Here is a 24,001-nt window from a genome sequence, read left to right as displayed (position 1 = left end):
TAAATTCGCAGGGGTGTGTGTCCCTAGAGAGCTCATACACTCGAGCCGCTTTCAGTTCAACCCTCAAGTCCACCGCATCGGTAATAGTATAGAAGCTGTAAACGAAGATGTATTAATTTCTTTCAATCTCTCAATCATCTGTAGATCAGTACCAAACTTCGAAGATCCTACAGTCATGGCCCTAGACCTTGTCTATTCATCATTATGATTATCACACGTCAATCATCCATACGTCCGCTCATTTTCTCGCTCCTCGCTGTATCGGTAGGGCTGTCCAAAGGACTTCATTTGCTACAGCATATATCTTCTATTCCAGGACCCAGTTTTGCTCTATATTTTCCAACCTTTTTCATCCTTGAAACGCTGTTGTGCATCGGCTCCTGGCTTCTTTTGTTCAAATGCGATGGCGTGAAATCCGTCCTAGGGTTTGTTGCGACTTGGGCCATCACGTAAGTTTCTTCCTATGCGAACAAGGACAGATTTTAACAGCCACAGATCCCTGACTCTTGTTCTATGTGCATCTCAAATTGCCTTTTACCTAGTGACTGGCAATGAGATTCGATGGGAAGCAGCCACAGCGACCGGGAGCGACCCAGAAGGAGTCCGACTTCTTCTGTCCGGAATCAAGACTTTTATGGCCGCTGCGAGTGTCATAATTACACTGTCATGGCTACTCAAGAATGGATTATATTATGCGATGGGCCACTGGCTCTCTGCACTATTCAACAGACCATCGACTGAAGAGGCAGACAAAGAAGCCCTTCTACCCAGTTCTGAAGAGAAAGCTTCAGCTTCAAGTCCCGTTAGACTCTGGACTATCATGACTGTGGTCACAGTTGCAACTCTGCGCTTCACTCGCCCCCAGGTACCATACACTCATATGTCGGGCGCAATACCGTTCACCTTTTTCCAAGCACTGCGCTCAGGTCCTAATAAGGGTCATGGAGACCAGACATTCCCACTCACAGCCCTAGTTGGGGAGGAGTATTGGGAAGGTCCCCATGATCACTTCAAAGGCTGGGCCCCGGGGATGACGGGAGAAAACTCCACTCTTGGGCATTATAGTGCCATGGATGATCCTTTGCGAATCACAAACCTCGACTATGAAATGATTGAGCCTTTGACTCGGGCTCTCAAGGACCACGAAATTCCGATTACACATGTTGTTCTTGTGCTAATGGAGAGTGCTCGCAAGGATATCTTCCCTTTCAGGGCAGGCTCACACTTGCACGAAGAGATTTTGTCCTCTTGGAACACCCAAGACCCCGGTATACTCCAAAGAGTCAATGAAAAGCTGTCAAATCTCACACCGGTTGCAGAGAAGCTGACAGGTCAATCTGGCGGGTTCATGAAGTCCCAAAACAGTTCTCGGTCTCATGATACTCAATGGAAAGATACAGCAGCGGCCGGAATGGGCGGCATCAACATTGATGGTATCCTCACTGGCAGCACTCTGTCATTCAAAAGTGCAATTGTGAACTACTGTGGCATGGGACCACTACCGGTGGACTTCATGGATGAAGTCAAGGCGAAGACCTATCAGCCGTGTATTATGCAGGTCTTCGATATGTTCAATCAAGTCAAAGAGAATGCCACGACAAAGGACCCAAGCTTGCATGGATCACACGGTGGGCTCAAGTCTATGCACGATCGCAATTGGACTTCTGTGTTCTTGCAGTCTATGTGAGTGGATGACTAGTACTTATTACCTTGCATGGATCGCTAACCTCAATGATTTTTGTCCTCTTTAGAACAGGGTTATATGATGAGCAAGACCAGCTCAATGAAAAGATGGGGTTCGAGAAGTCCATCTATCGGGAGCAGATTGAAGAAGAAGGCGCCAAACACTTTCACCCAGGAATGGAGGAGATCAACTATTTTGGGTACATATCTGCCGACAATTGCCCTCACCTTTTTCTTTTTTTTTTTTTTTTGTATGCTAACGCCGAACAGATACCCCGAGTATGAGGTTTACCCATATCTACGCGATGTGGTCAGCCAGACGATCCAAAAAGACGAACGCCTTTTCCTCTCTCATTTCACATCAACAACTCATCACCCATGGGGTACACCCAAGGATTACTTGGTCGAGAAGTACTTCTCTGACGACGGTCTCGTGGCAAAACATGAAGAGATGAACCAATATTTGAACGCTGTCCGATACGTGGACGCCTGGCTCGGGGACATGATGAAGGTCCTCGATGAATTTGAAATTGCAAACGAGACGTTAGTCGTGTTTGTGGGGGACCAGTAAATTGCATCGACAAACCCCTACTGAAATTCCATTCTAACACCAAGCAGTGGCCAAGCATTCAACGAAGACGCCCCGGTATCAGGGACCTACGAGAATGGACATATCAGCAACTTCCGCATCCCACTCCTATTCCGACACCCTCTACTACCCAAGCTTCAAATAACAGCAAACGCAACCTCGATGTCCGTCGTACCGACCATTCTCGATTTACTCGTGAACACAGGCTCCTTGAATGAGATGGACTCAAACGCAGCCCTCGACCTTATGAACGAGTACGAGGGCCAGTCGCTCATACGCCCGTACCAAGCCACCCACAATGGCCGACAAGCCTGGAATTTCGGCATCATCAATCCTGGCGGCACAATGCTCAGCGTTGGATCTGCGGCTGTTCCATATCGTCTTATCCTACCACTGAACCCAGACTTCGAATACTTCTTCTCGAACATGGATACCGACCCGAATGAACTGGCTCCGTTGCGAGGGTGGTCACTCGAGGAATTGACCCCCGAGTAAAGAGACTACATGGAGGAAATGCTGGGAAGTGGCTTGTGGATGCGGAGAAGGTAAGCTTTCATATATAAGACAGTCTGTACTCAATGTCTGAACTATGAACTAACCCTAAATAGGTGGGCAAGTATTGGGTTGAAGAGCAAAAACGACGTTGGAATTACCAATGATATCATATGTACTATAATTTTTAGTTAATATACCGTATGCTTAATGTATGATTATAATTGAGGCTCGCGATATAAACGGTGAATTCAAGGTTAATCAAGTCAATTGAGTTCATTTTGCACAATATCTTTTTATAATGCCAAGGAAGCTGCGAGGGAGCGCCCACTTGATTATTTCCTCTATGAGTACGAAGATCCCGATTTCGTGAATGCCACTGACTTTGAGCTCACTGGTTCTATCGATTGCATTAGCTGGATCCAATTGGCTGATTGAATATGGCTGAGGGGCTCCCTTAGTGCCCTGGTGGTTGATGGAACGGTTTGGGCGTTCAGCCGGCAGGGTGGCTTATTTTAGACATCCATGATGTTCACTTCGAGTAAAGCCTAGAGCTAGTAGTGTAGAGACCACGGGAGTTGCTTTTTTAGAGAGGTTAAATCTAGCTTCCGTTCTTACGAAGTCCTTTAGTGATGTCTCCAGGCCGATATGATTGATGTATATAATTAGTCTTAAGCCGTAAGTGACGAAGAAGAAATGGAGACGATATATAAAGATAAACTTGTATTATTACTTCCTGTAGTGAACTTTATTTATATAAAGAATCTAAGGCCCTTCAAAAAAGGTAAAAATACGTGGATGAGAGATGAAGTAAAGCTAGAACGATATATAAAAGGATTTATTCAATTCCAGATGTCTTTATGCTATAGCATACTTTAAATGGTTATATAGGATAATCGTGTTCAGAAAAAACAATAGCAAAAGGAACGAGCGGCGTTGAATTGTTCGTTGATATTGTTCGTAGTTCTTTGTTAGTTACGCCTGAGGCATCACGCCCCACCTCCACCTCATTCACGTTTTATATCCGCATCTCACGCATTTTGGTCTTTCACTCAACAGTCCTTTCTACATTAAAGTGTGTTTGATCAAGATCAGACATTCAATCTCAACAGGGCAAACCCTCCGCGCTAGAAATAAGTCCCGACTCCCCCGGGGCATTCGTCTCCCTGCACCCCACATCCGCGGCGATCATCTCTCGACCCTGAATTCTCCAATTTCTTTCTTTCGGTGTACAAAATGGAGGGAACATATTCTACTGATCCCGAATGGGCCGATGTTACCCCAATCGAGCTGGATGATGGCTCCAGCTCAGGCATCATGCCGCTGGCCACCATTGCCTACCCACCCGAGTACCTTGAGGCAACGTCGTATCTGCGTGCCGTGATGGCTGCCAATGAGATGTCTGAGCGGGCATTGAAGTTAACCGAGGATGTCATCTCAATGAACCCGGCGCACTATACCGTATGGTAAGCAATCATGTTGATGCGCAATCATCCATTTCCTATGTTTCATGATATCTAACATTACACCTAGGATTTACCGAGCAAAGATCCTCTTTGCCCTGGACAAAGATCTTAACAAAGAGCTGGAATGGCTAAATGACGTTTCATTGAAATACCTCAAGAACTACCAAATCTGGTACGTCAACCCACCCAAACCAAGAAAACCCCAAACTAACATGCACAGGCACCACCGCCAAGTGCTCCTCTCATCACGAGAGCATTTCCCAACCCTCCCACCCAAGGAAGCAGACTTCCTAATGGAAATGTTCGCCCAAGACTCCAAAAACTACCACGTATGGACATACCGCCACTGGCTAGTCCGCCACTTCAAGCAATGGGACGAACTCCGCGAACTGCAAGATGTAGAAGCCCTTCTGAAAGCAGACGTGCGCAACAACTCCGCCTGGAACCACCGCTACATGCTGCGTTTCGGGCCGCGCGATACCAGCGCCCCCGACGCCGGCATGATGAATGCAGGTGATATGACCACTGCGCCTGGCGAGAAGGGCCGGTTACCTGTTGTTGACGAGGATCTTGTTGATGGTGAGCTTGGGTTTACGCAGCAGGCTATTTTGCGCGCGCCTGAGAATCGGAGTGCGTGGTGGTATGCGCGGGGTGTTTTGAGGGCTGCTGGGAGGGGCCTTGGGGAGTGGGAGGACTTTGCGGGCTTGTTCGTTGGGGACGAGGGCGTGAAAAGTACTCATGCTCTTGAGTGGCTGGCTGATGTTTATGCTGATGGGAGGGAGGGGTTGGCTGTTGGGATGTTGACGAGGCTGAAGGAGGAGTTTGATCCTATTCGTGGGAATTATTGGGATTATCGGATTAAGAAGTTGGGGGTTGCTGAGGCTGAGGTTGCTGTGAGGTAAGGTGTGTAGTTCTTGAGTTATCAGCTACGTGTATAGGGATAGGTGCATTTGTGACATTGATTGCATTTATTAAAACTTCTTTTGGTGTGACCGCTGTATAATGTATGAAGCTCTATTTCAATGATAGGCAATTGAAGAAAAAAAAGAAACATAAACATCATTCATAGTATCGCAAGAACGCCAATGGCAAATAAGGTATCAAAGGAGAAAAGAAACATATCAAGCCCATCCCTCATCCAACATCTTGCGCCACTCACTGGCCATGTCAATAGTAACATTGCTACCACCACAAACAATGATAACAATACGACTGCGCTCATTGAGATCAGGTACAAGCTGCTTGAGCTTGGAATTAAGCTTGTTACCAGCAAGCTCAGCCTCGCCCTCGAGATCAGTCTCAATATCTGTGGAGGAGGATCGGTCATCGCCGTATCCCTCATCACGATAAGAGACAGCCGTCTCCTCCGAGCCGCGCTTCCGCTTCTTGATGCTCTGAGCACCGGCAGCACCGGATGGAGCAGCAGCGGTGGCAGCATCGCCAATAGCAGCCTCAATGCAAACTCCGCATGCAAGCTCAACGAGGATTCGCTCGTCGTTGGCTAGGCGGAGAACACCGCGGGCGGCATCTGCGTCTGAGAGAACGGTGCTGTGGACTTTGACTCCTGGTGGCGGGGACACGGCGTAGTTGAACGTCTTTTCTGAGACGCGGATAGCGCCGAGGGAGGTGGCTTGGGATGTGATCTTGGGGAGGGAGACGAGGGCGTTCTGGGCGACTGCCGCAGCCAGGGAATCGGTACCGGCCGTTTCGATGGCGAGGAAGTGGATGGGGTTGGGGGAGGACGTCTGCTTTTTGCGGAGGCGCTTTTCGATGCCCATAATCATACCATTGATGAGACCGCCGCCGCCGACGCTGCAGAGGATTGCGTCTAGGGGGATGGCGCGGTCACTGTATGCTTTTGTGTCTTCTGGGCTTGTTGCTGGAGGAAGTTGAGACTCGAGTTCGTCGATGATTGTGCCGTTTCCTTGCCAGATGGGTTCGTTATCGAAGGGGTGCAAAGCAATCTTGACGATGTCTTCGTCTGCACCGCTGGTGTTCTTCATGATGGTTTCTCGCATGTATTCACCTGCCTCGGAAAAGGTCTCACCATGTCGGATAACGTCTTCTGCTCCTGCTGCTCGGATCTTGTCCAGCATCAGAGGCTTGGTAGCCATTGGGACAACCACTGTGCATGGGTAGCCCAGGCTCTTGGCTGCGCAGACGGCGGCCAGTCCGGCGTTTCCTCCGGATGAGGCGTAGAAGTGGACTTTGCGGCCCACGTTTGAGGGATTGCGGAGGTGAGAGAGGATCTGGTTGCCCATTGCACGGGACTTGAAAGAGCCACTGGGCTGGACGTTCTCCAGCTTCAGGAAGATCCTACACCCAGCTGCCCGGGAAAGGCAGGCGGACTCGACCAGTGGTGTCTCGATCCATGGCGTCTTGAAGTTCTGCTGTTGACTGCAGGCGGCCATGTCGATGCTCCCCATTTTGATGTGTTGAACAAATGGAAGAGAAAGGGGTGTGTTGAGGTCTTGCTCAAGGCAGACTGGTAAGATATGAACTATAAGACGATGATTCCCAAAATGGAGAATGTCTCAAGATGTTACACAAAAGAAGTCCTAAATAACAAGACAAGACTCAGATGAGAGAAAACAGAATACCAAACACCAAACCCTAGTATACAAATATTCAGACATGTTTTGATATACACCTACCCTGCGGGTGGAGTTTCCCGACGGGAAACAACTTTCCCGGGAGATAGGACTCGCTCGCCGCAATGGAAGTTTCCCGTCAAGGCCAATCATGGTGGATCGGGCGTGACATATCGATTCGTTTTGGAGTCAAACCTGGCAACTCAGCTTGGACCTGGCGGAGGAGCCGGGAAACCACCTGGGACGCTGGCGCACATCGGCGGAGATGATGTAAATCCTTATTCAGACGGACTGTTCGGTCGCTCCCTATTGGCCCCGAGCGTATTATTCTTATCAAATGGAAAGTCGAGGGCTACTCCTCAGTGAGCAGTGGAGGGAACAGAATACACTTCTTAACGCCCTCCCCGTAATCTGCATCCGAACCGTATGCCGTGGCCGCGAATGCCCGCTTCGAGGGGTCCGAGGTGTCTACACGGAGCAATTCTAGAAGATCATGAGACTTGCCGGGCATAAACGGTTGCAGTAGAATGCCTGCGATCCGAAGCGATTCGGCCACGTTGTAAAGCACTCGTTGAGGGTTGGCGCTTTTCCACGGCTCCGCCGCATGGAAGTATTTGTTGGTCTAGAACAGGTTAATACCCCGATACCGTGCGGGGATAGTCTTCTCATACCTGCTCAATGATGATCATCGTTTCCTGTAACGCGGCTCGTGGGTTGAGCTTCTCCATATGCCAAGCTACCTTGGTAGGCGTCTGTTGCAGGAGCGTCTCGTGTTCCACATCTTCAGGAGTCGCAGCTGGAAGCTTGCCCGATGCCGCGTCGATAATGTGTGAGCGCAAATTGCCACGCGCACAGCCAATTGTGCGCTGCGCAAGGTTTCCGATACCACCTTGGAGTAATTTTTTGTAATCCCGGATGATGAAAGAGTTGTCGAAATCCGCATCATCCGCTAGGCTGCCCCGATAAGCTAGGAAAAAGCGCATGCCATCAACTCCGAACCGTTCAATGGCGAAAAACGGGTTCACGACATTGCCAGTAGACTTGGACATCTTCTCGCGATTCATTGTCCAGTGTCCGTGCACCAGCACGTTCCGAGGCAGGGGAAGATCAAGCGCCATAAGGAATGCAGGCCAATAGACGCAATGGAATCTGCCGATGTTAGTTCGAGATCAGCCAGTCGCTCTAGATAAGTCCATCGGGTAAACTCGCAAACCTACCGAACGATATCTTTTCCAACTACGTGCAAATCTGCAGGCCATACGGACTTGTCTTCTTGGCCAGGCGGGATAGGATACCCGGCTTTGGTCAGATAGTTGACGAGGGCATCCAACCACACGTAAATCGTCTGCGAATCGTCACCAGGAACTGGGATACCCCATGTCAATCGTTCCACAGGTCTAGAAATGGAGAGATCCTGCAATCCCGAGGCAACGGCGTTAAACACGGCAGGTGTGTAAGTTGAAGGTGTGATAAATGGATCTTCTCTTTTGTACAACTCAAGCAGACGATCCTTGAAGGCCGAGAGACGGAAGTGATAGTTGGTTTCTGAGGACCATTCTACTTCCTTGCCTGTCTCAATTGAAACCTAGAATAGTGAGTATTTCCATCTGGACGACCACGGGAGAGCCTACCATTCGCTTCCTCCCCGTTGCTGGGTCAAGGGAGTTCTGCACTTGTGTTTGAGGATAGAACGTCTCATCGCTGACAGAGTACCAGCCTTCGTGTTTGGAGGTATAGATGTATCCCCGGTGTTGCAACATTTCCTATTCCAGATCAGTACGCGCCATGTATCGAGATCGTGATCGCATACCCAGAAATATTGAACAGCATCTCGATGTGCCGCGTCGGTGGTACGGATGAAATGATCGTTGTTGAGGTTCGCTGTCTTAGCGAGTTCCTACGCCATAATATTAGACATGCGCTGAGTTATGAGTCGAGAACCATACCTTGAAGGTTTGGCAATTCATGTCGCAAAACGCCTGTGTATCCATGCCTGCTTGTAAGGCGGCTTGTTGAATCTGTTGGTGTTAACCAGCAATTCATCCACAGGAGCAAAGGTGTAGTACCTTCATTCCATGCTCGTCGGTTCCGGTCAATAGTTGAGCATCTTCATTCCCAAGCAAGACCTGCCAGCGTTTCATAATATCTGCGATGACCATTGTGTACAAGTGACCGACATGAGGAGCTAGCAATAGAATAGAGTATTAGAAAATGACCCGTAATAGTTGAATTGCTTAACTCACCGGCGTTGACGTAGAAAATTGGAGTAGTAATGTAGTAAGGCTTGTTAGGCCTTGTAGCAACTCCACGCCGCGGAGCTGCACATCCATGCCTGCACGGTGTACAGGACCATACGCGCCTCGAGCTCAACAGCCGAGGCGCTCTCAATAACGAGCGAAGCGGCGTCCTTGTGGCAGCCATTGATGTGTGTTGAAGGGAAACACGACCGATTGCATGTTGCTGAATCCCGGGATCTCGGGTAATCCGCGTCTCCGTCTCCGCAGGCGGCTTTTCTTCTTTGCGACAGCTTGAACATTCCACGCATTTGCGTCCACCACATTGAATCGCTATTTTGAATTGCTTAATCGCCTATTTGTCTAAAATCACTCCACTTCACAAATTCGACAAGCCTATCGCGATGCCTTCAGGCGAAGATACATTGACAAAGGTGTCGACCGAAGGTAAACGAAATAGTCGCGTCCTGTTCAACCCCAAGATGTTCGCTAACATTTGACTTGATTTAGCGGCAACCGAATTTGTCCAGTCCTTTTATCCTGCCATAAACTCGAATCGTGAATCTATCCACTCATACTATGCACCGGCACCCTCACCAGTCCTGTTCAATGGCAACCCTGTCGCGGACGGCGCGGCCGTGCAAGAAATATTTGTCCACCAAATGCCCGCAGCTGTGTACGACGTCCAATCTTATGACTGTCAAATCATCAACCCTGCATATCCCACAATCACTTCAGCCGGCCCGAAGCCCCAGTCCGAAATGGGTGTCAAAGACATGTCGATCCTCATTCTCGTCAGTGGCTATGTTCGCTATGGAGAGGATCCCGATGCACCCCAGCGCGGATTCAGCGAGACCTTTGTTCTGGTGCCGAACCCATCGTCTGATAAGGCCCGGGGTCGCAAAGAGTGGCTCATTCAGAGTCAGAACTTCCGCTTGGTCGTATGAGCATTGTACGGTACACAAGTGAATGTCGAGAGCGAGATGCCCTCAATCGTCGCGGGTAATCCCCCTGTCGTGTGTTATGAATACTACGAAATGAACAAAATTCGAGCGATACCACCAATTATAGATAAAACCTTGAGAATGTGATTTGAAAGAGATGAATTGAATATTGAATGCTACAAACATATGCCATGAGCCCTTCCTACCTCCTCCTTGAACCCGTGCTTATGATAAACCCAAGACATTCGAAAAAGGGCAAAAAATAGAGGCCCAAGACAAAGAACGCTAGCTTTAAGTCTATTGTGTACTGTACTATATCAGTCGCGCCACTCTTGGCATGGGAAAATTAACTAGCAATGGCCTTTTAGAATCTTCAAAGAGATATAATGAAGAAAAGAAGATCGTACATAGACGCAATTCTTATATATCGCCTACCTTAATCAAGGCGTTCGAAAAGCCAAAAGCGAGATGAAAAACGAGAAGCTAGTGGCTGTACTTATATAGAAATATATTTGAGGCTACTCGAAAATTGGTAGAAAAAGATGTAGAAAAAGATATAGAAAAAGACGCAAAAGAGAGGCTAAAGTAGCACTCGACTTGGATACATTATCAAATTTAGCTTGAGGTATTTGAAAAAAAGGCAAAAGAGGAGGAATCGAGAGGACAAAACAGGAAAAAACAATGTACGGGAATCAGGGTCCAGCCGCCGATCTACGCGGTACACGAAGATTTGCCTTGACTCTCTCTAGTAGCTCTTCGCGGTTGGCCTTTTCATTTGGTAGAAGTCCTCTCTGGTAGACGGGGTCAGTGAAATTCAAGTTGGATACGGACTTGACATACTGCGCGCAACCATCTTGTTATTTCATCCAGTGTCCAGTTGTCCGGATCTAGTGAGCGTTAGCTACTGTTTGCTATCCATGTAGATTTATACATACCTCCAGTGGGATCAGCTTGCGCGGGGAGAACATCACCACCCCAAATGGAGATGGCTGCCACTGCGGTGACCATTCCTGCAAAGCCTGTTTGATATTAGATGAGACCAGGTGGCTTGATATGTGTTATTTACCAAGGAATAGATTCTAGCAAACCAGCGGTTAGATTAACTGAAGCAAAACCAGTAAACACATTGGTCATGACTTACTTTGGAATTCAAGGCTTTGTCCAAGGGGGTCGGCATTCTGAAGAATGATGTAATAAAGCCGTGGCACTCGCAAAGATTTGAGGTGGATTTCAAACTTAACAGTATCGAAACCGAAACCAAGGATTTTTAAGCTCTTGAAAGGACACGATGCAGAAGACAAGTATCCAGTAGCGGCAGCTTAGATGTATGTCGGGGGGGGGGGGGTGCACCGCCACCCACGCCACCCGTTGCTGCCTATCACGAACTATACGTTCTTTTCAACCTCAACTTCACGGACTACAGAAGAAGTAAACAATATGGATTTGGAACTTGCACCAGCTTCTTGCACTTCTCCTGCAATCCGATCCCTTCGTTCTTTACATTTATATCCTCATTCTATCATTGACTCATACCCTAGAGACTGTTATGATTGACGAAATGGAAGCTGTGATTTTCCTGATCTGTCACCTTCATTGTTGCGGAGTTCCATTATACAAGAGTATAGTTGGTCTTCCATGCAGCTCCATGGCAGGTATTGACATTATATAGAATTGCCTTCTGGAAGCGATACCGATTGCGCTTGCAGGTCACGACCAAAGCAATGACTCCAGTCGCTTGCAGCGTGGACTCAGACATTTGAGGCGAACAAGCCAATCCAAGGGCCCAGGCCATTGTATCACTCACGTTGGGGGAGCCGAGGACCACGAAAATGGCCCCTGTATACGTACCGACGATTCCAACCAGTCCACATTGAAAGAGCCATGTCTGACTATCCCTTCGCGTCATACCAAATCCCCGAGGCTGCAGAACCCGGTACAATCAATCATATGCCTCTCGATGCTCCCAGCCACACCTACACTTTCAGCCACACCACTCGCCCTCGCCTTAGCGCCTTAGGCACCAATTGATGACTAAGATAGGGCTTTCTCCGCACGAAACCCTAAAGTGATCCGCACAATTCATCGGGGTCGACAGTGAGCTTCCTCTTTCGTACCTTGCAACCATACACCAACCGTCATCATGCCTGCCGAAGTTTCCGATATCAAGCAGTTCATTGAGATCTGCCGCCGCAAGGATGCCTCCTGTACGTGTTGGAGTTCTGGAGAGTGCCGGGGAAGCTGAAGATCGATGCTGACTGTTCCATGTTTAGCTGCGCGCATCAAGAAGAACCGCAAGTCCCAGCAGACCAAGTTCAAGGTTCGCTGCCAGAAGAACCTCTACACCCTTGTCCTGAAGGACTCCGACAAGGCCGACAAGCTCAAGCAGAGCCTGCCCCCTGGTACGTTGCGATCGCATCCCGCCCTCTGAGCTGTGGAGGAATTCGACTCCACATTTTTGAAGAATTGGGTTTGGGTCAGCGTAGAACCTAGGCTGACAGTTTCTTTATAGCCCTCAAGGTCGTCGATGTCTCCAAGGGCACCAAGAAGGCCAACTAAATTAGTTGACAATGGAATGAATGGAGGATCGGAGTGCGGCGTGATTGGTTGATGCATGCAAGACCTACTGTTGGAAGGATACATGGCATGGACATGGTTCTTCTGCGAGCTGACACGGGGATCACTTTATGGCGTGGGGCACGACTTCCGCGCCGGGGTTTCTTTGCGTCTTTTAAAACCGGCTGCAGTTCTTCACCGGTTAGACGACTCGCATTTTCTGGGCGCACTCGAAGAATGCTTTTGTCGGAGCATCCAATCCCTACACATCAATGAAAAAACAGTTGAAATATCATTACCGGGTTTCTCGCTATCAGTCGAGACTTCCTAATCCATTATTCTGATATTGGAAAACTTCCGCTGTGATACATTTGCGAAATGCAATATGTAGTTGTATTTTTCCACTAGTAAGAGAAACAGTTGCTCCCTTTCAAAATCGCAAACGCTCTACGGGGCCATGTTGTGCCTTGCATTTGGACACTTCTAAAGCTAAATGATTGCTCTGTCGTGACATACATGCCTGGGGCTTCGAGTCTCTTCTTGCTTGCTGCTTGCTCCCTCTTTGCTTCTATCACCTATATTTAGGTCAATATACATCGCAGCATTCCAATGCCTATTCGTCAGAACATGTATTGTTTGAACCTGATGCTCGAAATGGCCCTGATCGCCCTGAAAGATCTTTGTTCGACTCGACTGCTCTTTAGCCTCAACACAGGGCCATTGTTCGGAAACAAAGAACTCAATACCTTCATGACCACCTTTATATATGAAGAACAACCACTCTTTCGACATGTCTCGCCCCAACTATATAACAATCATGAAGACCTCCGGATTTTATAGCTCTCCAGCATCATCCCCACACGATTTATCTACTTTTTCTTTTACAAATTACCCAAACGCGAATGACGACTGAGACTGTGACAGCATCGACGTGTTCGTAAAAACATATATAAACGTCCGAATTTGCGGAATAAGCCATCACCAATGCGTTTTACACACGTCGCCTTCTGAACCAACAGTTTATTACAGAAACTACAAACTTATCCACATCGGATATGGCTACCCCCGCGCTGGCCCTTGGCGACCTTGGCACAAATCTCCCCTTGGAGATGGTCGAAATGATACTACTTCGTGTCGGAGACAAGTCCGGTAGGTTAACCCACCAACAGATCCACGACCTGAATGCTCTGCGCAGGACTAACAAATCTACTTACGACTGGATTATCCGTCAAGTCAAGAAAATAAAAACTCATTCCAGTGCTGCAGCGGCACTCGAAGGTAGGAGCGATACTCAAATGAAAGCCATTGAGGCTCCAGGTAGCCCCAAGTTCGTGCCTAATGATGCCCTTATCGAGGTAGTTTTTGATGACTGCCCCTCTTGCATTGCCTTTATGCATAAACTCCAATAACACATGGCACTCTTTGAGTCAGATTCATTCTGGTCTAGAGGATCTTTAAGATCGATGGTTGGCTAACAGCCACAAACAAGCCAAAAAAAAAAAACACCTACACTGAAAGTAGTGCACATATCTCGCTTTCAAAGTAGTTCATCAATATGAAACTCATTTTTGTTTGAACATATTCCATATTCCAACATAATCTCATAAAAAGTAGATCGTAACCAACTGTAGATCGTTACTTCTCTGGCCACGGCCCTATAGACTCCTATACCTCTGACATACCCTTCTCTTTGCTTGGCGTGTCGCATCTAGCCTTGGCATAAGACATACCCCGGGACTTCAGCAGTGTGACAAAGGTTATATAGTGTTTTTATTTCCGCCGGGCCGATTGCCCCGGATCTTCATGTATACTGCCATGTATACTGCCTCTCTTGGCTGTAGAAACCAGCCGTGTAGACTGTCTTCTGGACTTTGGTAATAGTATACATCCGATATAGATGACGGTCAAACCTCCGTCCATCGTAGCGAATAGCGAATAGCGAACGGCTTGCGACAGAAAGCCTGAGTTAGATTGAACTTGATATTGATCTCTAGTTGTTGATGGAAAAAGAAATCAAGTCATCTACTAGACTAGAATGAGGTACATAATAATCAAACAGGTGTAAAGCCCTGGATAATATTGATATGTCATCAATATAGTCAGGGCCAATTTAAAAGGACTCCCTCAGGATGCTATTCGGATCCCCTCTCCAGTCGCGAAGCCCCATTAGGCCTGCTGCAGTAATTGTATTTCCATATTCATTATTTGGTCAACCAGTATTAAAGGAGAGCTTATGGCTCTAAGTACTTCTATTTAGTATGCACCCCCCTAGTAAAACAAAGTCATTTTTGATGATTCCCACCGGTATATTGACTGAATGGGTCTAAGATACTTCTTTTCCGTATGTACCCTCTAAACACTTTTAGGTATTGCTAGGAACATATTTAATGCTCCGCTGACTCGGAAATTAAAGAGTAATTAGAAGCAAGGTGCTAGATGTACCACGAAGTAACATATTTCTACTAGTGATTTACATAGTGAATGTAGGTACTCAAAAGGTATACTAGCATTCAGGCAAAACCCCAAGCATCAGTGCTGCCAAGGATCAATGCATTTGAAATACAATTACTGCAGCAGGCCTAATGAGGTTTAGTGAATGGAGAGGGGGTCTGAATAGCATCCTGAGGGGGTCTTTTTAATCATGCAGTATAATAAATAGCTGGAAGCTCGCATTGTACATATATAGAACCTATATTTGTAACCGCTTCGAAGCGAGCATAGCGGTTTGAGCATTGATTTCGTCCCATTTTATTCTTTCTCTTTCCTCTGTTTTCTAACCCCCTTCAAAATTTATCTTTGCCTGTTTGAGAGTGCCTCACCATATGTATACTGTAGAATATTAGATAAGTGAGGAAATCCCAGGTCTACGACCATGTTATTATGGTCCAACTCATAGAAACTTGTCTTCTAAGACTTCGGCATGCGATGGCTTCTATGCAAATGGAGTGGCGCAACCCCATAAATTGTCAACCGGCTATATTAAATGCAGGGACCCCGCCAATGTGCCCAATAGAGGAGAACATTGCTGCGTATTTACTCAATACCTGAACATCCACCAACTGGAAAACGGGTTTGAATTTGGTGCAGTGACACAGACTAAGATGTCTGTTTGAGACTATTCCTATATCAAAGCGGACCTCGTTTTGAAAAGGAATCTTCGGATCAATTCGATTGAACAAAAATAGACGATGGTATTGGGTATAAATAGGACCAAGATTCTGCTGTATTAGGTCCTCATCAAAACAAGAAATCAATTTTGATACTCAATAAACAAGAACGGAAAATGACACCCTCAAAGCTACCTACCATCGTAGCACTTTTTGGCTTAGCAGCCTCTGTTGCAGGCCATGGCTATATTTCTAGCATCCTGGCCAACGGCCAAAAGTACGCCCAACCTGACAACCATATCCCACATTTCCCTTTACACAACAGTCTGACCTTACTACAGCTATACCGGCTACTTAGTCGATAAATACCAATACATGACCTCACCCCCACAAAGCATCGGCTGGACAACAACAGCAACAGACCTCGGCTTCGAAGCTCCAGCCGAATACCAAGAGCCAAACATAATCTGCCACCGAAACGGCGAAAACGCCGCCCTCAGTGCCCCAGTAACTGCAGGCTCAGACATCGAACTCCAATGGACGACTTGGCCAGATTCGCACCATGGACCTGTGATTACATACCTGGCAGCCTGTACCAACGGTGACTGCAGCACGGTCGACAAAGCCACTCTGAAATTCTTTAAGATTGCCGAACGGGGTATCGTGGATAATTCTAATGTCCCTGGAGCCTGGGCAACTGATGAATTAATCGCTGCCGGGAACCGATGGACAGTGACTATCCCTTCGACTATCGCTGCAGGCAACTACGTTATGCGACATGAGATTATTGCCCTTCATTCGGCAGGAAATCTGAATGGGGCACAGAATTACCCTCAGTGTATCAATTTGCAGGTTACTGGTGGTGGCAGTGATGTGCCTGCTGGTACGCTTGGTGAGGCGTTGTATACTGAGACTGATCCTGGCATCTTGATTAGTATTTACCAGACGTTGAGCTCTTATATTATTCCTGGACCGGCTTTATATTCTGCTTGAGCAAATACAAGGTTGAGAGGATGATACCTGTCGTTACAGGCTGTGATTGTGACTCAGTTCTATCGGTATATCTGAATGCTATTTACATACTACTCATGAACATCTATTCAGTCCTCTCGTAAGGCAAAGCAACAAATCCCCTAGCCCCTGCCTTCCCAAGGGCCCCATCAACACCCCCTAGACTCAAATCCTTCCGTCTCAATTCAAACTCCCCAAAGAAATTAGGCTCAGAATCAACCTTTTCAAATTCCAGCCCTTCAAACAAAGCCAAGCTCCGCAAATTCTCCTTCCCAATCTTAACGCTCAGACATTTAAACTCCAATGTCGAAGTCGTCGCAGTCTCAGTCTCATTCGCCTCAACTTCAACCCCAGTTCTCAATGTCCGGACAGTTTCAACGTCAACTCCACCACCAGAAACGAATTCCTCCAAAATAGCGCCCTGATACTGAACGATATACCGCATGAACATAAGCAGAGCCGCTCGTCCAAATCCACGACGCTGGCTGTTTTTCTCGGCGATCATGAGTTCAATTTCACCAACAATTATCGGCGGGGAGTCACCTTCCTCGCCATTATCAACACGAAGGAAGAGCTGTAGATAAATCAGTCCATATTTCTCTTCCAAAATATCATTTCGAATACGAGATAGGACATACATTAATATCTCCCACCATATTCGGTGGACCATCGCTTTCCGCTTGAAGTTGGTGTTGGCTAGTTTCCTCTTCGGTACTGGCAGTTGAAAGGGGCCGGCAGACGATGAAGGTTAATTTGTCTGCATCTTGCCTCCAACTAGATTGCATGGCGTATTCTTCTTCCAGAGTTAGAGGTTCTGAGGCAGTTGCTTCTTGGATTTCCTGTCGCCTGATTAGTATGCTTGACCTTTTTTTTTTTTGGCTGGATTGTGGTGTACTGACTGGGTCTTTCATCCATTCGTGGTATTGTGGGACGTGCCATGAGGAGTATGGGACTAGTAAGGCCTTTGAAGAAGACAGGGCTATTTAGGATTGGGTTTATTAGTATACTCGTCTGAAGTATGTATTCTGCGTGGGTATTAATGTGGATATAGGTGGAGGGGACTGTACCAATGTTGGCGTTCAGCAGCATTGTGGCGGATGTTTGGATATTATCTCAATGTGATTTAAGTGAAAGGGCTCTACCCTTGGTGGATGTTTTATTCAAAAATCTCGACTTGATGTCTACCTGGCTCGACGGGATATATGAAATCGGGAGTTGGTGGGATAGATTCTTTCTATGTGGGGCCCGACGTACCAATGAGCAGCGTCAGATCCCGATCTATATAACTTCGGATATACGTGCATTGCGAAGAATAGGTTGAAAAGCGAGGTGTGGAAAAATGTAATGTAGTATATGCTATGTTGTGTATTTTGTTTGGTATCCGTTCACTTTTGTTCTTCTTGTCCCTTGAAAACACCGAATTTGACTACCTCTACCTCCAAGGTCTCGGTGTCAACTAGAATCAACTCGCCTGTTTCATTGAATTTGGGAATAGCAAGAAGTCGCACACGGGCACCATCGGATTTATCGTTGGTGTCCATCATATCAGTGTCCTCATCCAAACGTAGAGGGACATCGCCTTCAATAGTGGCAGTCTTGAATGATGGCTGGTTACCAGCGAAAAAGATGTGCGGGCAGGTTTCCAGAACGAATGGATCGTCCGTCTGGAATGGATATGACCCTTGGGTTATTATTAGTAGATTCCTCGTTTAAATGGTTGTTCAACTTACAGATTGTGTCAGGCGCAGTTGGAACGCCGCATCGCCAGCGAAGCATGGCTTCCATGACTCGAACACGGGACGCAGAGTCATCTGTCTCTCCGTCAATGCTGAGCTCAGTGCTCTCGAAGTTGAGGTATCGGAGCACATCGTCAACGTTCTGCCCACTGCATCCCCATACCCGCCATCCCTCGACGTCGCCCTCCCAGGGGTTGGTGACACTGTCAAACCAACCTACTTCAGGCTTGTCTTCGCCACGAGCTGGGGGTGCAGAGTACGCCCTGGCCTGCGGGAACATGGCGCGATGGATTCCCTGCTGGGGAAGAGAGAAGTTGGCAGGATCCTTGTCACCTGGCATGAGCGTCACGGGAATGCTAGGCAGAATATCTGCTAGGAAGTTGTCGAGTTGTGTGATGGGCGACGAATTGTATGCGGAGGCGTCATATCCGTACTTTTTCGGCGCGGCCTTCTTTCCGATAGCTGTCTTGTCAGATCCAGCCGCAGCATCAATAGTCACACTGGCGCCAAGTGAATTGCCTGCAATAATCAGGCGAGTGATTTTTGAGGAACTGGTGGAAGGGCTGTCGTTGTCGTGGCCCGAAAAACCGGTGTAGCCCAGAAGGTAATCCGTCAATAGCTCCAAAGTAAGTGTGTCGCTTGATGTTCCTGTAATACCCAGCCCACTGACGAACGCAATTTTGCCGCTTTGCTTTTCAGCATCTGATCTGATCTGTGAAGTGCCCTCCCATCGCTGAGGCTGTGGTGCCAGATCTGGGAGCTTGATATCAATGACTTCAAAGTCTCCATTGGCGTTTTCAGTACCCAGAGCGGCGATAATAGCGCCTGTAGCCAGCTGAGTAGTCCGAAGGAAGTTTCCAGTAAGTCTTAGGCGACCCGACTCATCCTCCAACATAATCTGGGTCGCGGAGGGATCGAGAGGGTCGGTGTAGGTGCGGCGGGGAGGGGGTGCAGAGGTGAAGTTCTATAGCAGTCAGTCATGATACCATTTGCAGGTACAGTATCGAGAGCAAGTACCGACCTCCTTCGTAAGGTCGTCCAGAATGTTCGGCTTCATTGGCAAATCCATGTACACCGTACCGGCCACCCAGCAAAGCTCTCCCTGTCGCACATCAAGCACTCGATCAACGCGTCGAACTTTTTCTCCGGCAATCTGATTTCAAACAGCAGTCAGAGAAGTCTATCCCACATGAAAAATTACAGTTTCGAAGGTTCTCACAATGAGTCCATCCCAAGCGTCCGTCGCAACTTGTTCCACACTGGGCTTTAACTTGGCCAGTCGCAAAAAGTACATGTCGCCATATTGTTGCTTGTAGTGCCGTCCTTGGCCGGTGGGAAGATGAAAGGTGTGAAGAGGGTTGTAGTGAGAAGGTGCGCGGTAGACTGGTTCCTGTTCGTGCTCCTCCTTGCTATTTGGAGGGCGTTCACGGTCAGCCAGAGCTTAGAGTCGGGGATACTTCGCAATGCAGATGAAAAACGGAAGAGGGAAATTACCTTGGAAGACACAGGAAGCCGTAATCGTTGTCCGATTTCATCTTTGCAAGATGTGCGGAGTTGGTAGAGGAGGGTTGACGCGTGGGCGCGTCAATTAGCGCGTTCAATTACATTCCCGCTTTGGGCGGACTCAACTGAGACAAATTGTATAAAAGTGGATTTGTATGTTGATTTTGATCTTTTATAGTTCAATTTTTCTGTAATCGGCAATAAATGTGTTATCAATTCATTATACGCAGTTTCTTAACCTCAATAAGAGCACTTTTGTAGCTATAGCTTAGCTGATTTGCATGTAACTGATACTTTAAAAAGGGTAGATCGCAGAAAAGCAACTTATTTCCCTTCCAAAATCTCTTGATAAGGTGCATAAATCAAATATGCAGTTCATAAAGCACACTTTGTAGATCGCCCATGCTGCCTCGGTCCGCCTCAATAGCTTCGAACTATCCGAGGAAGGTCGATTTCCCCTCTTTGGACATGCCAACTGTATCTATCTATAACATGCAAGGTACCTACTCCAAATTTTGCAAAAAACACCTCTGAGTAAATCTCTATCAACCACAAGTATTCAACACTCAAGGTCTCAAATCTCATACCGCAAACCTTCTATATCCAGCACTCAAACCATACAATATACAACGCCCAAAATGTCACTCCAAACGCCCCTCTGCAAGCTCCTCAAAATCCAACACCCAGTGCTCCTAGCAGGAATGGCCCGCGCCTCAGGTGCTCCTCTAGCAGCAGCAGTCTCCAACGCCGGCGGTCTAGGAACAGTAGGCGGACTAGGCTACACGCCCGAGCAGCTCAGCGAAATGCTAACAGAGCTGAAATCCCTACTGCGCGACCCATCTCTGCCCTTCGGCGTAGATCTCGCTCTGCCACAAGTTGGCGGGTCTGCGCGTGCTACCAACCACGACTACACGCACGGCCAGCTGGACGAGCTAGTCGAGGTTGCCATTTCTCATGGCGCGAAACTGTTCGTCTCGGCCGTTGGTGTCCCCCCTGAGAAGACTATTAAGCGGCTGCATGAGGCTGGAGTTTTAATAATGAATATGGTTGGCGCGCCTAAGCATGCTGAGAAGGCGCTTAAGCTTGGTGTTGATATTGTCTGTGCGCAAGGTGGAGAGGGTGGTGGGCATACCGGTGATGTGCCGTTCTCTGTGCTTGTGCCTGCTGTTGTGGATGTTGCTAAGCGATATAAGAGTCCGCTGACTGGGGAGCCGGCGTTGGTTGTTGCTGCCGGGGGTGTTAATGATGGGCGCAGTCTGGCGGCGTCGTTGATGTTGGGTGCTGCTGGTGTTTGGGTCGGCACGCGCTTTGTTGCGTCTGAGGAGAGTGGTGCTAGTCGGTTGCACAAGGAGGCTGTTGTTGGGGCTAGGTATGGTGAGACGAAGAGGACTTTGGTTGTTAGTGGCCGACCTTTGCGCATGTTGCCTAATGATTATGTAAAGGAGTGGGAAGGGAGGCCCGGGGATATTGCTAAGTTGACTGCTAAGGGGGTTGTGCCTATGATGGATGATTTGGAGAATGAGAAGGATATTGATATGCCTTTCCTTATGGGTGATGTGTCGGCCAGTGTTACGGCGATCAAGCCGGCTGGAGTTATTGTCAAGGAGATGGTGGAGCAGGCGGTTGATATGCTGAAGGTTGGTGGTTCGTTCATTACCACAGGGGCTGTGAGCAAGCTGTAGCTGTCTGGCATATTCATTGATTGTGGATAATACTTGTACAAAAAACATGAACATCAAAAAGAAATGCGGAACCAACATTGAAAATATGTCTATGGATTGAGTGAAGACCATGCAGAGTAACTGAAAACAGACAGACCTGTTCTTTGCTACCCCTAACAGATCAAGAGCACTATTCTTTGCATGTCCCCAAGTAGACTTACTGAGACAAATGAACAAAGGTATATCTTCAAGGGTAACCAAGTGGGTTCATAGATCACATCGGATCAACCACTACATGAATATTCAAGAAGTTTAGTGACAGCCGTTAACCACCACATTTCCATTTGCTCGGGCCTCCAAAAGGTTGGGAGGCGGGGTTGGGCCAAACACAGGCTTCTCGGGGGGTTGGTCGACTCGGGGAGGTGGCTCAAGGTCGTCCTCGTCGCTCATGTCCTCTTCGTCGTCTTCGTAATCATCGTCGTACTCGCTTTCGGTCCCTTCATCATCACCTTCCAAGTGATCATCGCCTTCGGCTAAAGCAAGACCTTCGCCTCGGCCTTGGGCTTGCATGCGTCGACATAGGGCTTCCAAGTGGTGGCACTTGCGTCGCCATCTTTCCAATTCTTCATGGTTTCGAGTCCGTTCCTCTGCCATCTCTAGAATGTTGCGGTTGGTTTGCTCATGCTTGCGGTTGAGGGTATGGTTCTCCTTTTCCAGGCGCTTGGTTTTCTTGGACATTTCTTCCATTTCTTTGCGGAACGTAAGAAAAAGATCGTTGCTGTTGTTCAAGGTATCCTCGACCTACACTTGTCAGTATATAGACCACAAATATAACTGCGTAACACACCTGCTTGAACTTCTCCACATAGATGTTGAGTTGACTGCGCAACTCGGCTTCGGTGTGGGAGAAAGTTGAGACCTGTGAGGTCAGAGCCCGACAACGGTTGTTCTCGACCTCGCTGACCCGGCGCTGGTCCTCGAACTTGGAGGCAAGACTTTGAATCTCAGAATCCTTGCTACGCAGAAGACCCCTGTAATGCAGGTCGCGGGTGTCAAACTGCTCACTAATGGTCTTGAGCTTAGCGCGAAGGCTAAACATTCGTTAGTATATTCCAATTCCATAAGAGGACGTTGAAACCATACGCTTCGTCCAAATCAACATCCACCTTCTCGCTACGAGGGTTTCCTTTGGCTGCCATGACATCTTGAATATCGTAGAGAAGCGAATCAAGTCGTTCGTTGACGATCAAACGAGCTCGTTTCTCATTATCTTCCAACTTCTTATTTTCATCCTGGCGACAGGTTCAGCCTACAGTCCGGAGTGTGGCGCATTCGTCTGGCGCAGTTTGACCAACTCACCTTGATTTTCTTGTTTTCTTTTGTAAGTTCGCGACACAATTTCTCCAGTTTGTCCTTCATAGTCACAGATTTGCTGAGATCGGATTTTCCCTTGTCCTGGTCCTTCTGCAGCTGATCCGCTCGCTTCTTGCTCTTGGAATAATCGCGATCCAATTTCTTCATGTCCGCCAACAGTTCGGTGTACTTTTTGTGGACAGTCTCCAGGCGGCTCATCGGCGATTCGATAGTGCTCAGCAGCGAATTGAGATCCCGTGTGGCTTTCTTGACTTCGCGCTCTGTATATTAAAAACCAATATTAGTGACCCTGAACTCCGCACGGACTATCCCCGCAGTCCAGCGGCGTCACGAAAACCGGGGCATGTCATGAAGCCGTAGAAAACAAAGGGAGCCACGCACCAATTTCCGCCTCTTGATCCTTCTCGCCGGCGGCATCTTGCTCCAACTGTGAGATCTTGGCGGCCAAAAGTTTAGACGTCTCGTTGGGATCCGCGGTCTTCTTTCCCTTATTCTTCTTCGCCATAGCGGTGGACGACATGTTCGGGGGTCTGCGGAGATCGCAAGTTCACGTATTGAGTGGGCTGGTTCACCGAAAGTTCCGGAGAGTGCGCAGGTTGGGAATGTCGGAGGAAGGAGGGGGATTGTCAACAGTCACGTAAAATCCCAGAGTCAAGTTTTCCGCCAAGATTACAGGGCTCTGGGATACTGAAGAAGTCGCGGGAGTTGAGTCTTGAGTAAGAGTGACCGTGGACCGGAGATCGAGGGGTATTAGTCATCTATACCTCGAACACCGGGGGGTAGTCCTCAAGACACGATATCTGGAAGAATTAGTATAATCCTGGTGGTTTTTGTTAATTGAACGTCAGTCTCGAAGTTCCCTCCAGTCAACGTCAAGGTTCTCGCTGTCCAGTCACGGGTGATGAGTAAGCTCTACTTTTCGAGGCTCGGCCTCTTACTTAATCTACATCTTCCGCATATTTAGTTCTGCTTTCCTCTGGTCTTTACAATTTCAAACTGTTTCAAACTCTCATTTAACATTCGGCATTTGATTTGATTGAAATGCTCATATAAGATC

The 24,001-nt window shown here is 47.9% G+C and overlaps 13 protein-coding genes across 13 annotated transcripts; 6 read left to right on the top strand and 7 right to left on the bottom strand.

The window, feature by feature from the left end:
• Positions 1-204: 204 nt before the first annotated feature.
• Positions 205-2,767, top strand: N7508_004395 (uncharacterized protein; the record flags this gene model as incomplete). Its single annotated transcript, XM_058462461.1, has 5 exons — positions 205-449; positions 496-1,683; positions 1,752-1,883; positions 1,954-2,250; positions 2,302-2,767. The coding sequence occupies 5 exons, from the start codon at positions 205-207 to the stop codon at positions 2,765-2,767; spliced, it is 2,328 nt and encodes a 775-aa protein (XP_058321086.1).
• A 1,233-nt stretch (positions 2,768-4,000) lies between these two features.
• Positions 4,001-5,126, top strand: ramB (bifunctional protein farnesyltransferase/protein geranylgeranyltransferase; the record flags this gene model as incomplete). The annotated part of the gene is made up of 3 exons (XM_058462460.1): positions 4,001-4,230; positions 4,298-4,402; positions 4,451-5,126. Coding segments are annotated over 3 exons (1,011 nt in total), but the record flags the coding sequence as incomplete, so codon positions are not given.
• A 225-nt stretch (positions 5,127-5,351) lies between these two features.
• N7508_004393 (putative L-serine dehydratase) lies at positions 5,352-6,656 on the bottom strand (the record flags this gene model as incomplete). The annotated part of the gene is made up of 1 exon (XM_058462459.1): positions 5,352-6,656. The coding sequence occupies one exon, from the start codon at positions 6,654-6,656 to the stop codon at positions 5,352-5,354; it is 1,305 nt and encodes a 434-aa protein (XP_058321084.1).
• Positions 6,657-7,173: 517 nt separating this feature from the next.
• N7508_004392 (methionine--tRNA ligase MSM1) lies at positions 7,174-9,242 on the bottom strand (the record flags this gene model as incomplete). The annotated part of the gene is made up of 8 exons (XM_058462458.1): positions 7,174-7,443; positions 7,493-7,970; positions 8,039-8,406; positions 8,453-8,584; positions 8,632-8,718; positions 8,768-8,839; positions 8,888-9,006; positions 9,065-9,242. The coding sequence occupies 8 exons, from the start codon at positions 9,240-9,242 to the stop codon at positions 7,174-7,176; spliced, it is 1,704 nt and encodes a 567-aa protein (XP_058321083.1).
• Positions 9,243-9,459: 217 nt separating this feature from the next.
• On the top strand, positions 9,460-10,002 carry N7508_004391 (putative nuclear transport factor 2 domain protein; the record flags this gene model as incomplete). The annotated part of the gene is made up of 2 exons (XM_058462457.1): positions 9,460-9,502; positions 9,566-10,002. The coding sequence occupies 2 exons, from the start codon at positions 9,460-9,462 to the stop codon at positions 10,000-10,002; spliced, it is 480 nt and encodes a 159-aa protein (XP_058321082.1).
• Positions 10,003-10,691: 689 nt separating this feature from the next.
• N7508_004390 (Ish1 domain-containing protein) lies at positions 10,692-11,176 on the bottom strand (the record flags this gene model as incomplete). The annotated part of the gene is made up of 5 exons (XM_058462456.1): positions 10,692-10,790; positions 10,840-10,886; positions 10,935-11,018; positions 11,066-11,078; positions 11,141-11,176. The coding sequence occupies 5 exons, from the start codon at positions 11,174-11,176 to the stop codon at positions 10,692-10,694; spliced, it is 279 nt and encodes a 92-aa protein (XP_058321081.1).
• A 432-nt stretch (positions 11,177-11,608) lies between these two features.
• Positions 11,609-11,791, bottom strand: N7508_004389 (uncharacterized protein; the record flags this gene model as incomplete). Its single annotated transcript, XM_058462455.1, has 1 exon — positions 11,609-11,791. The coding sequence occupies one exon, from the start codon at positions 11,789-11,791 to the stop codon at positions 11,609-11,611; it is 183 nt and encodes a 60-aa protein (XP_058321080.1).
• A 348-nt stretch (positions 11,792-12,139) lies between these two features.
• N7508_004388 (60S ribosomal protein eL38) lies at positions 12,140-12,555 on the top strand (the record flags this gene model as incomplete). The annotated part of the gene is made up of 3 exons (XM_058462454.1): positions 12,140-12,203; positions 12,270-12,398; positions 12,509-12,555. The coding sequence occupies 3 exons, from the start codon at positions 12,140-12,142 to the stop codon at positions 12,553-12,555; spliced, it is 240 nt and encodes a 79-aa protein (XP_058321079.1).
• A 3,280-nt stretch (positions 12,556-15,835) lies between these two features.
• N7508_004387 (lytic polysaccharide monooxygenase auxiliary activity family 9 protein) lies at positions 15,836-16,652 on the top strand (the record flags this gene model as incomplete). Its single annotated transcript, XM_058462453.1, has 2 exons — positions 15,836-15,936; positions 16,001-16,652. The coding sequence occupies 2 exons, from the start codon at positions 15,836-15,838 to the stop codon at positions 16,650-16,652; spliced, it is 753 nt and encodes a 250-aa protein (XP_058321078.1).
• Positions 16,653-16,755: 103 nt separating this feature from the next.
• Positions 16,756-17,759, bottom strand: N7508_004386 (uncharacterized protein; the record flags this gene model as incomplete). The annotated part of the gene is made up of 4 exons (XM_058462452.1): positions 16,756-17,244; positions 17,309-17,509; positions 17,570-17,649; positions 17,738-17,759. The coding sequence occupies 4 exons, from the start codon at positions 17,757-17,759 to the stop codon at positions 16,756-16,758; spliced, it is 792 nt and encodes a 263-aa protein (XP_058321077.1).
• A 296-nt stretch (positions 17,760-18,055) lies between these two features.
• On the bottom strand, positions 18,056-19,941 carry N7508_004385 (DNA-directed DNA polymerase delta subunit POL31; the record flags this gene model as incomplete). The annotated part of the gene is made up of 5 exons (XM_058462451.1): positions 18,056-18,351; positions 18,401-19,370; positions 19,428-19,559; positions 19,626-19,815; positions 19,901-19,941. 5 exons carry the CDS (start codon positions 19,939-19,941, stop codon positions 18,056-18,058), a joined length of 1,629 nt encoding a protein of 542 aa, XP_058321076.1.
• Positions 19,942-20,547: 606 nt separating this feature from the next.
• On the top strand, positions 20,548-21,591 carry N7508_004384 (NAD(P)H-dependent flavin oxidoreductase; the record flags this gene model as incomplete). The annotated part of the gene is made up of 1 exon (XM_058462450.1): positions 20,548-21,591. The coding sequence occupies one exon, from the start codon at positions 20,548-20,550 to the stop codon at positions 21,589-21,591; it is 1,044 nt and encodes a 347-aa protein (XP_058321075.1).
• A 291-nt stretch (positions 21,592-21,882) lies between these two features.
• On the bottom strand, positions 21,883-23,464 carry N7508_004383 (taxilin; the record flags this gene model as incomplete). Its single annotated transcript, XM_058462449.1, has 5 exons — positions 21,883-22,371; positions 22,418-22,661; positions 22,714-22,862; positions 22,930-23,204; positions 23,326-23,464. The coding sequence occupies 5 exons, from the start codon at positions 23,462-23,464 to the stop codon at positions 21,883-21,885; spliced, it is 1,296 nt and encodes a 431-aa protein (XP_058321074.1).
• Positions 23,465-24,001: the final 537 nt, after the last annotated feature.

The sequence above is a fragment of the Penicillium antarcticum genome (assembly GCF_028974205.1).
Source record: "Penicillium antarcticum strain IBT 31339 chromosome Unknown utg000004l_segment0_segment0, whole genome shotgun sequence".
Classification (NCBI taxonomy): domain Eukaryota; kingdom Fungi; phylum Ascomycota; class Eurotiomycetes; order Eurotiales; family Aspergillaceae; genus Penicillium; species Penicillium antarcticum.
This window is presented reverse-complemented; position numbering and strand designations above follow the sequence as displayed.